Source organism: Mesoplodon mirus, assembly GCF_964341445.2.
Source record: "Mesoplodon mirus genome assembly, chromosome: 3".
NCBI classification, from domain to species: Eukaryota; Metazoa; Chordata; class Mammalia; order Artiodactyla; family Ziphiidae; genus Mesoplodon; species Mesoplodon mirus.
This window is the reverse complement of record NC_138978.1, coordinates 78,168,841-78,180,886: the sequence shown is the minus strand read 5'-3', so window position 1 is coordinate 78,180,886 and position 12,046 is coordinate 78,168,841. Positions and strand designations below refer to the sequence as shown.

Sequence of the window (12,046 nt, the reverse complement as noted above, 5' to 3'; positions counted from 1 at the left end):
GGCTCTGATCTAGGACCAGGATATCTGCATTATTAAAAAGCTCCCCTGGGAATTTGATGGCCAGCCAGCTTTGGGAACTGGTAGCTCAGAGAATTCATCTTAATCAGTTTTTAGCCATACTGTCTGATAATGGTGTCTGGGAAACCAATACGTCGAATTTGTTTGAATTTTATGGGGAGTTGAAACTCATAGTTTGTAGAATTTAGCAGTTTTCTACTTGGAAAAGAGTTCAGAAGCCACTTAACCCTCTCTCTCTCATTTAGGAAAAATCTCTTCCCTTTGTACATCTCAGGATGATCTGGGCAAAGTAAATACCCTGGCCAAGGGAGGCTCTCTATCTGCCGAACAACAAATTCCTCTCCTAGTAGCTTCATTTTCTTAAAAAGAAGTCTTACATTCAAATTCTGCCTTTTGGTACTTTTCCATTTGTCTCAGGGTGACCTTCAAGATAAGTCATGCTTCTCTCTATGTGATGGCCCTTCAGGTCTTTGGGAATAGTTAACATAATGTGGTTTTCCTTTGCCTTTTCTTTTCCAAGAGAAACATGCTTGATTTCTTCCATCAGTTCCCAGATAGATACCTTTAGATCTGCTCCTACTTGTTAATGCCTGATTTAGGGGGAAAAAAAAAAAAAAGATCCGGGCTTGGCATATGTCTCTTTGAAAGCCTTGTTTGGTCCCAGCTGTCTTGGTCTGAGCATTGAGTTTAAATACTCAAAAAACATTCATCTTAGTTTTTTCCTCTAGAAACTTTGGAAATTGATAAGGGACTGACTGATATATATTTCTCAGGATGTACCCTCTGCCCCTCTTTTAAGAACTGGGACAGACAGAAACATTTGTATGTTTCTGACATCTCCCACATTCTCCAAGAGTTCTCCAAAAAGACGGATTCCCAAGGCCAAAACCATTCCTGACATTTTCTTCTCTTTTAAATGTTTTTGGGGACTTCATATCTGTTGCTGCTGACATACAGTAAAAACTCCCAAGGAATGAGCTGTTTAGATAAGCTGTGACCCCGCTCTGAGATGTGTTTGGAGGTAGAGCTTGGCCACTGGTGGAGGAGTTGGGGAGCTGCAGTTTCCCAGGGTTCCTGCTCGGAGTGCAATCATCACCTCAGCACCGCTGAAGCACCCATCAGCAGCGCAGTGTGTGGCGGCTGTTCTGTCAGAGACTTGCCTTTTGTTGTTCTTGGAAACAGTGTAAAGAAAAAGTCAGCAGATTTTTTTTTTATAAATTTTATTTATTTATTTGTTTGTTTGTTTGTTTGTTTATGGCTGCATTGGGTTTCCGTTGCCGCGCGCGGGCTTTCTCTAGTTGCGGCGAGCAGGGGCTGCTCTTCGTGGCAGTGAGGGGGCTTCTCACTGCGGTGGCTTTTCTTGTTGCGGACCACGGGCTCTAGGCACGCGGGCTTCCGTAGTGTGGCACGTGGGCTTAATAGTTGTGGCGCGCGGGCTCTAGAGCGCAGGTTCAGTAGTTGCGGCCCGCGGGCTTAGTTGCTACGCGGCATGTAGGATCTTCCCGGACCAGGGCTCGAACCCTTTTCCCCTGCATTGGCAGGAGGATTCTTAACCACTGCGCCACCAGGGAAGCCCCAGGTCAGCAGATTTTTGTTGCTCTTCTTACCTGTATTTTTGTTGAAATTCTTTCTCCTTTCTTTCCTCCCCTTCCTTTCCTTCCTTCTTTCCTTCTTCATCGTTTTCGCTTCCTCCCTCCCACCCTCCCTCCCTTCCTTCCTTCCTTTGCCAGAAATTCTTTCTGTTAGCAAAGCAAAGAATGACTTGGTTGTGATATACTGTATGCAGTTTCACAGTCAGGTATGATATTCTATGAATGAGACTTTAAAGGTCAGAAGTACCCTCCCCCCTTCCCCATCACTTACTTTAGAAATAATATCCTTTGCAGCTCACTGCTGAGCAGCCTAGCACGTGAAAAGAAGCACAGGCCCTGGGGCCAGGCTGCCTTTTCAAATCCTGGCCCTTCCACTTATCATGGCTTTGAGCAGGTTACCAATTTCTCTGTGGTTCACTTTCCTCAGTTTTAAAATGAGGGTTTTATATATATAAATGAAAGTTATATGTGTATATATATATATATGTGTGTGTGTGTATGTATGTGTGTGTGTGTGTGTAACAGTACCTATTTCCAAGGGTTGCTATGAGGATTAAATGGTTAATTCATATAAAATGTTTACAAGAGTGCCTGGTGTATAACCATTGCTCAGTGAAAAGTGTGTCAGTGTTGACTGAATGAATTACTTTATGAAATTCAATGCAAAAGGAAAATGTCTGTGAAGTACCACATTATGACAAACAGGGCATCAATTTGAAGATTTATTTAGAGTGTTTAGGTCCCCTGATTAATCCAAACTAGAATTTTATGCTAGGGAAAAAAGCTTTAATGATTTTTAAAAATCCAATTTTAAAAACAGTCTTTAGGAAAACATGTTGACAATTTACTTTTATCCTTTTTTCTGACGTGTGTGTGAAATATATCATTCAAACAAAATTATATAAGATATATGTACAGTTTAAAGAATAACACTTAAAAGAATATTAAAAATTTAAAACACCTGTGTACTTGCCACCCAATTTAATAGAACATTTTCAGTGTCTTTAGAACCTCTTTGTGCCCTATCCTGGTGGCCCCCTCTCTCCTGTAGAAATAATCATATTATAAATTTCATGTTAATCATCTTGCTTTTCTTCATGGTTTTAGCACATATGGTTATAATGTTAGACATCAAATTATTTAGATTCACTTTTTTAACTATACAATTAACATTGATTTTGATTATTAGTATACCGTTGACCCTTGAACAACAGGGGTTTGAACTGAGCGGGTCCATTTATGTGCAGATTTTTTTCAGTAAATACATGCTACAGTGCTACATAATCTGATCTGAGGTTGGTTGTATCTACAGATGTGGAACCATAGACACGAGGGCCAAATGTAAAGTTATATACGGATTTTTGACTGTGCAGGGGTCAGTGCCCCTAACCCCTGTGTTGTTCAAGGATCAACTTATCTGGATTCATTTCCAGCATCTTAATTTTTTCTTTATCCCATTTTTCTATGTTTCCCTCCTTTCTTATGCATTGAGACTTTTTTTTTTCCTTTCCTTTACTTGCATCCTTCCCCCTCCATTGGTTTGGAAGTTATATACACTATTAAATTTTGACATGTGTATTTAACTAAGTATAAAGTTTATCAATATTTCTCCCTCCTACCCATTAACACAAAAACCTTGGAACACTCCTACTAGGATTTCTTTGGAATTCTGCCATCTCACACAAAAAGGACTCTTCACATCAAATTTGGTAGCTACAGCTTTTGATGTCTGCTTTGTTTAGTTCTTCCCTCCTGACAACATAGTAACCCTGTCTCAGAAATGGCAGAGAGAACAAAAGTATTACTTCTATGGGAAATACAGACCACTGGAGCTGGATGCAGCCTTAAAGGTTATCTAAATTAGTGTTTTTCAAACTTTTTGACTAATCCCAACAGTCAAAAATAATATTTTATTTTATAACCAATGCACACATAAATATAGTATATAAAACTGAAACAAAAGTTTCATGAAACAGTACTTCTCTTGGTCTGTGTAATATACTCTGAGCTATTCCATTGCATTTGCATTTCCATTATTTCATTAAAAAAAAAAAAGAAACTTTTCCCAATTCATTAAATTGATTGCATACTCACTAAGGTGCCTTGGCCCACAGTTTGAAAAACCCAGAACTTGCCTAACATCCTCAGTTTACAGTTTAAGAAGATGAAGCCCAGACCAATGGCATGGATCTCCCAGAGTTGCACAGTAAGTGAAGAATTAGGACCCAAATCCCTGATATTTTATCTCTAAGTTCACTTCTTTCTTCACATATGTCAGCCAAACTCAAAATAATACAGGATGGAGAAAAAAGGGAGCCATTGGAGAGCTGTAGTTATGAAATGGGAAATAAAACCCCCTGAGAACTCCTGATCATCTACTTTTGGCAGATGTCTTTGACAAAGCATCTCATGATAACCACTGCTGAGTGAACCCAACACGGTATTAGACGCCACTTTTCATTACCTCTGACTCTTAACAACCACTTCGTAAATCGGGATCATTATCCTTATTAAATAAGGGAATGAAGGCTCAGAAGAGTAATTTGCCTCACTAGCAGCGTGTAAGGTGAGGGGCTGGGCGTAGCTGTCTGACCCCATAGCTCATGGAGTTTCACGGCCTCATACTGCCTCTTTATAATTCTTGACTTGACTTGCTTATTATTATATCTCTCAGAAGGAAGATAAAGCACCAAGAGGAATACTGTCCAGGTCTGACTCTAACCAGGAAGGGTAACTAGTTGGTGATACGGTTCACAGACTCGCTTGTTCGTTCTATCTCTCCCATTAGCACTTTTGTTCCCGCACCGCATGGTCTTCACCCCATTCACTGTATAGTACAGTTCTTGGCACATTGAAACCTCACAATGACTATTTGTTCAGTGGATAAGTAAGGGCCTTCAGAAATCAGAAGGACTTTGGGAGAAAGAAACCATGTCCCAGTATGGAGGCAGGTCCCATAGTGGCCCAGAGTACAGCCTGTGGAGGAAGACTGCCTAGGTTCAAAATTCAATGTCCCTTACAAGCTATTTGCCTGTAAGCAAGTTACTGAACTTCTCTTGTGCCTCAGTTTCCTGAGGATGATAATGATGTCTATTTCAGAGTGTGATTCTATGAGTTAATAAAGGGAAGCGTTGATGTGTTAGCTGTCATTGTTATCTGATGTTACGATGACTAAGTAGGGAAATATTGAACATGTGTCTCATATTTTAGGAAAAACATACCAGAAAATTTGAGGTAAGCTAAGTATGATCATATGGGTAGAGACTCAGAACAGACCCCCCTTCGTGTGCCATTGGTGCTAAAATTATGCTAAATAAATAAATGTGCTAATAAAAAGCACATCTCTATTTCATCATGAAAGAGAAAGATTTATTTCTGACAAAAATATCTCAGCCTAGAACAGATTATTAAAGGAGATGGCCTATGAATATGTCAAAAAGAATTTAGTGCTTACTCAGCAGCAACTTGGATTTGTAAAGAATACAGTTTTTGAGCAGGTGACTTGATTAAAAGACTAGGAGACTCCCATAGATGCAATGCATCTTATTTTCAGGAAAACATTTGGAACGTCTGATTTGGAGAACAGTAGAGTGCAGGGTTAAGTGTGTGAGGCTTCCCCACATAGACCCTGGGATTTGGCCTCAGTTTTCTCACCTGCAGAGTGTGGATAATGACTGCACAGCCTCCTAGTGTGATTCAGAGAACAAACAGAAATAAGGTCCGTGTTGTGCTCAATAAGTAAGAGATAAGTGTAAGCCCCTAATTACGGTACCTGGGTAAGCAGATAAGAAGGTGAAGTGGAACGTGGTTAAGAGTCTGTTTGCTTCTAACAAGCCCAGTCTCAAATGCTCAGAGGAAGGCTGGAAGTTTGCTTTGCAGTTGTCAGAACAAATCCTCAAGGTCCCTTGACACCCCGGACCGAAGACTGGGTGAGAAGAAACCCAAATAATTAGCCTGAGGTCTGAGTGCCTGTTGCTTCCTCTCTCCCCTCCAGGGGCCTTTGTCGTGTGCTGGACACCAGGTCTGGTGGTTCTGCTGCTCGACGGCCTGAACTGCACGTGGTGCAACGTGCAGCATGTGAAAAGGTGGTTCCTGCTGCTGGCGCTGCTTAACTCCGTCATGAACCCCATCATCTACTCCTACAAGGATGAGGACATGTACAGCACCATGAAGAGGATGCTCTGCTGCTTCTCGCAGGAGAAGAACCCAGAGAGGCGGCCCTCCCACATCCCCTCCATGGTCCTCAGCCAGAGCGACACGGGGGGCAGCCAGTATATGGAGGATAACAGCAATCGAGACCAGGTCTGCAACAAGAGCAGCTCCTAGGCTTCAATGCCCCTCTGCCTGGCCCAGCCTCCTCTGGGAGAACTGTTCAGAATGGTTACCTGTCTCCAACTAAGCCCACGTACAGTGTTATTTGAGCTCTGAATGAATCATTGGGAAATTTCTTTAAAAATTGTTTTTCATCATTTAAAAGCATGGGCAGGAAAGAGAGGACACAATGCATTTAGAGAAAACGCACAGAAAGAGGGAAGGCAGCACAGTGGATTCCTGCCTGACATCCTGTGAACCCCTTGGAGCATCGCCCACCAGGCCATGCATCCTGGGCTCTGCCACCATCTTGTAGCCATTCTCTTTGTGTTTCTGAAGGATGCTGTTAAAGGTCTTAGGCCAAAATAAATAAAAATGTCACTTGAGCCACCTTATGTAGCTGCTTGGAAAGCCTATGTAGTTCTTTCTGCATGCATTTGAAATTTTAAAAAATGCTTCAGCAGTGATGTTTTTCTCCTCAAACAAATCATGGCCAGTAGCTAGGTGTGCAATAGCAATCTCAGAATAACAAATCAGTCAGGGCTCCAGATTAATTAACTTGATTTTTAACTGAAAGAACATTCTGAGGAAAAAGATTTACTTTGAAGTAATAACAAAAAAGGTAAATGTTAAAAACTCTTCTTGCAGGAAAAAGAAAAAGAGGCCTTGACGTGGTCCTCTCAGTGTGCGTGCGTGTGTATACACACCTGTATATTTACACACTTCGAATTTGTATTTAAAGGCATCACAGACAGTGATGGTGAAATAAATTTACTGACCACCTAGACTTTCCAGTCTAGGACTACAGTTGTAGAAATGACCTCTTGTGCCCTAAAATAGAAAGAGGTGATTTGTTTGAAAACAGACATTCAGCAGGGTAAAAAAGGTATATTAGCATGCGGGCTGAGTTCCTTGCATATAGGATCAAATATGAGCTTAAATGAGTCTTTCTATCCAGTTCCTTCCATGCCACTGGTGACTTGTCAGATTTAGTATTTAGAATAATTTTCACACCTCATATTTTACCCACAATTATTGACATGTTTCCACTACTTGTTTTACTTGTGGATTGAATTTTGATCTGGGTTCTATTTGAAAGTTTTCTCCTTCAAAGACCGAAGTAGGCAACATGAAAGGCAAGTCAGTAAGAAAAAAAAATTTTATATACATAGGCTACTGACCAGAGTTTTCTATGTAAAGCATATAGAGTATCTTCTGATTCTAAAACGAGAATAACTTCAAGGCAGATATTATAGTATTTATGTAGTTTGCAAAAGAAGTTTACATTTTTTTTTGCTATTGTGGTGTAACATTTATGTGCAAGAACTACTTGTAATAAAAGGATTTGAGAAGTCATGCTTTTAGATATAATGGCCTAAAATAGAGAGTAGTATGATTTAAAGGTATAGATCTCACAAACTGTGTAGTAAGTGGGTCTGTCTGAAGCTTATACCAAAGCTACCTATAAAATAAAATAAAAAAAGAGGATCTGTTTTCTGTTGTTGGAGGTGCATTATTACTTTGTGTATTTTCTAAGTAAAAATATAGTTTTGTGGTAGCTATAACACATGTTTCTATTGCAGAAGAAAAATCAGATTTGCCAGGAAGTACATACTCTCAGTGTTTTATGTAAGCATTTTGAATCTGCAGCTGGTCAAAGGGTGGAGAATTGAGATTGAATTCCCATCCCTGAATAGCTACTAAGGGATCTTTAAAGGTTTTATTTTGAGCAAAGCACCATTTTTAGTACCCTGCAGCAGAGTGTCATGTTCAGAATGGTGTCTGGAGGGGATCCAACTATGGAGACTCAGGGTGGAAATATATAGCTTTTGCTTTTATGCACACACATATCTCAGCACTTGTGCAAGAGTAGAGTCATGTATATTTGCAGATGACAAGTGCCAGCCATCACAGGGCTCACCAAGAACACAGCAAAACCATCTCTTAGTTGGGGAAAAAAAACAAGGAAAGAATGTTCCTATTCAAGTCCTAGGACCCCGAGTTTATCTGCAAGTCATTGTGATGATGATTCTAAAAATTTGATCTAGACCTTTTCAGACCAGCCCTTGACTCAAAGCATGGGCTACTCCTGAGCCAAGCAAGATTTCATTTTCTCCTTAGATTTGTAGCACTGTCCAAGGTGTTCTGTTAAATCTGTATGGGTGAGAGAGTTTAGTCCTTCATGAAGACTGCCTGCTTGGAAAGAAAGAATTTTTTGGAAGTAAACTGAAGTTTCTTGGTGACATTTTTTTTAAAGTGACTGGTAGACTTGAGGCCATAATGTAACTTTTAGAAGCCCTAAGCACTGAAATGATTATGCCTCCATTTGTGTAATTCCAAATAAAAACAGTACTTAACCATAGAACAAATGTAAGCCTTGAACAAAACTCTAATTTCCTTCACAGTTAGCACTTTGATGCTTTTTATAAATGTTGACGATCAAAATTTAGCAATTTTGATGCTGCTGCAGCCCTGGCACCCTGAGTTTGGATGGCCCAGGATCAGGGCCTGGGAGAGCCCAGCAGCAGCAGCAGCATCAGGCAGTGAGGGGACTGGGGAGGCATGGGGGATGCAGCTCTTTTCATCTTCTGGTGCTGCTCCACATGGACTACAAGGCATGCCATGCCCCGTGCTTGTAGACTAACTGTAGGAGGTTGAGAGTGTTTTGTTCTTATTAGCTCATCAATTCTCTAATCATTCAGGGAGTGGGGGCAATAAGAATGCTTGGCCCTCTTTTAATTGATTGACTAGGCATAATGAAAGCAAGCCCCATGAAGACATTCATGAAGGTGACTTAACGACAAACACAAGCCCTGTTAGAACCTGGAGTGAAAATAACCAGAGCGTTGTTCTACACGATGATGCATCTCCTGGCATACTAAAAAGAATTTAAAACACACAAAGACAGATCTGACTTCTGGGATGTTTACCAGAGAATTCTATCCCCTTGGTGGACCACTAAATGTGAGCTTAAATTGGAAACTCCTAGAGCTCCTTCCAACTTTACACACTGTCTTTCAGGCATAGGAGTTGGGGTTAGAATCACTTAAAGACATGAAGGAGCTTTAAGAGAGATGCATTTTGTGAGGGATGCTCTGCCGAACACGTCACATAATGTACAATACTCATAATGTAAGACTGGTTTTCACAGAGGAGTAAACATTAGGATGGGAGATGCTGTTGCTGTAGGGTTTTTTTTTTGGCCCTAATCCTCTATCTATCTTTACATCATTCTCTCTAGAGCCTTTTAGAGTGTGCTCTCTCCTAAATTAATAGATGGTAAAGTTTTAATGGCAGTGGTTATGGGTTCAGAGTATTTTATTATATATAACTTCTGAGCTAAAGGTTTATGGTGCAAACAATAGGACAACAGTCACTAAAATCACATGGGGAGATTCCGGTACACGTGAATAAGAGGGTGGGTCATGTTATATATATAATGCAGTACCTCTGCATGTCAATCCATGAACATGGTTTGCAATTTACTGGGTCAGCCAAGTTTGGAATTTGCAGTTCTTGCCAGCTTTTTTTTTTTTTTTTTTTTTTTTTTTGCAGTACGCGGGCCTCTCACTATTGTGGCCTCTCCCGTTGCGGAGCACAGGCTCCGGACGTGCAGGCTCAGCGGCCATGGCTCATGGGCCCAGCCACTCCACGGCATGTGGGATCTTCCTGGACCAGGGCACGAACCCGTGTCCCCTAGCATCGGCAGGCAGACTCTCAACCACTGTGCCACCAGGGAAGCCCTTGCCAGCTTTTTAGAGAGTTGCAACTTTATAAAAATTTTTCTGTATTAGCAACTTCAAGTTTACATAATTCAAATTTCCAAAAGCTGCATCTGTATTGTATTTGTTACTGAGATTAGCACTTACACATTCTTTGTGAGTTGTAAGGTCGTATTGAAGAAAAGGGGGTGGCACCTGTCAGAAGTCCATGTTACATCTTTGCGCATATTAGAAAACACTGTCCCTTCCTCAAGACACTTTACCTGCATCTATTGGAAAGCATCTAATACATTTTGTATTAGAACTTTTGTTAGAACTTTACTACTACTTGTCAGACAACTTCCTAACACATATGCGTGTTCACAGTATGATTGGCACACATAGAGTTGTTCAGTTCACCACTCACCCAAATGTAATGACAACCATCTTAAAGAAAGCACAAGATTGAAATTCAGAATACCTAGGTTCTGAGTTCTGTTCTGTTCTGTCCTAAACTATCTATGAAATTCTAGGTATGATTTATGATCTCCTAAATGATAAGCTTAAATGATCTGTAAGGACCTTTTCAGCTCCAAAATTCTGTCATTCTATACATCACCTCCCAGATGTGAATCATGGAAAGAACCCCAAGTCTTTGGATTTGTTGGGTTTTACTCCTTGCATAGGGATTTCAAATAAAAGGAGCTCTGTTTCTATTTATTGCAGTGGTTCTCAAGCTTTAGTGTACGTAAGGATCACCTAGGAGAGACCATTTAAAATCTATGAGATTGAGGCAGGTGTGAAATGTGTAACTGTAAACCCATCATCAATACGAGAAGGAATTTATGGAATACAATGGAACTGCTAATCAAAATGGAGAACCTAAGAGACTTGAAGATCTGCTTATGTGTGCTAAAGTGAACTTAAACTCAAAGTGTGTGAGTTGATGTTTACTCCATCAAGGCAAATGGGAACCCACAAATTTACTTTTACATGTAATTTAACCAAAATCTTTGAATAGTCCCTAGGTGCTAGGGAACAAACAAGCAAAAAGTCCCTGCCATTAAAAGAATGAACAAAATCATAAATTAAACATACACACAAGTAATTGAAGGGAAATAAAATGAAAGGGAGCTGAAAATATTAAGGATGGACATATGTGGAGGTAGCCATCCTCCAGATATCACTTGGAACATTGTTTGATATTGGTGTTGCATTTTTTAGATACAGCCTCTGTAATATAATTCTTAATATAGAATTCTCCAAGACCTAGGGGAAGAAAAAGAAATCACATAAAGGGGCTACTCTGGGAGTTAAAATCTGTTTACAATTTATGGGTTGGGGATCTGGTACTGATCATCTAAACTAGACTTGTCTTTTTCTTAAGTGGACACCTGACCACAGGTTTATATAAATTAGGAGATGGGATATTTCCGTCAGTCTTCAGTTCGAAAACCAGAAACCACTCTGGGTACTTGAAGCAGGAAGGTATTTAAAATAGGCAATTAAGTGCTTATAAAATAGTTGGAAAGGCTAGAGGAGCAAAGGTGAGGGAAGCCCATTGTTAGCTCTCAGGTTTGCAGCTAACCTGTAGGGAATTATTGCCACACAGGTCAGGAACTTGTGGAAACTGCTTCCTGAGGGATACTCAGAGGCCACTGCCAAATCTAACATCTGCTGCTAGGGGAAGACTATGTCTCCTGCTTCCCTTCTGCCCTCCTCATCTCTTGTCTCTGGCACTGGCAGAATCTAAACTGGGATATTTGCTGGCTTTGTATTCTGAGAAATAGAATTCCCAGGCTTCCAACCTTTCAGATTCAGGGAAGAGCAGAGAAAGGGCCAGCAATCCAGCTGATTGCTGACAGACAATACAGCAGATGGAAAAAGAAAAAAGGAAGGGAGTGGGTCATCTTGGCTTCTGAGACTTTTGCCTTGCGGAGATAGGGGTCCTATTAGTTTATCTTGACTGTGGGTAGAAGATAATATAACTAGTTCTAGAGTAAGGGATGAAAATTCTCTAAAAAGTAAAGTGTTGGTATGTGTAAGTTATGGGTTCCCCCTTACAGTATATGGATCTTCTGAAGGCTGAATGGGTAAATAAGACAAAAAAGAGCATAAGAGCATGGTTTACTTATTGGCTATTCATTATCCAAACCTGTGATATCAAAACTGAGATTAGAGCACAAGAAATAAAATGTGTGGTCACAGTTGATATACAGCCGTGGCATATTTAGTACTACTTAATCTTTCCTTTAGGTTTCCAGATGATGAGAATAGGACCTTGAAACAATAATGAGTGAGCCAAGGTAGGTGTAAAATGCAGATGTGCAAAGTTATTTAGAAGTCAGAACTGTGTGTTCCATGGCCTTAAAAGATGCAATGGATCAAGACTTTTCTAGAGTTGAATGGTAATAGATCTAAGTT

General features: G+C 40.3%; 1 protein-coding gene across 1 annotated transcript in view; it reads left to right on the top strand.

Moving 5' to 3' along the window:
* LPAR3 (lysophosphatidic acid receptor 3) overlaps positions 1-7,758 on the top strand; it is a 49,364-nt gene extending 41,606 nt beyond the window's left edge. The window contains exon 2 of the mRNA XM_082614457.1: positions 5,605-7,758. Coding sequence (XP_082470583.1) covers positions 5,605-5,936 — 332 coding nt within the window. The 3' untranslated portion in view covers positions 5,937-7,758. The remainder of the gene's footprint in view (positions 1-5,604) is intronic.
* The last annotated feature ends 4,288 nt before the right edge of the window (positions 7,759-12,046 follow it).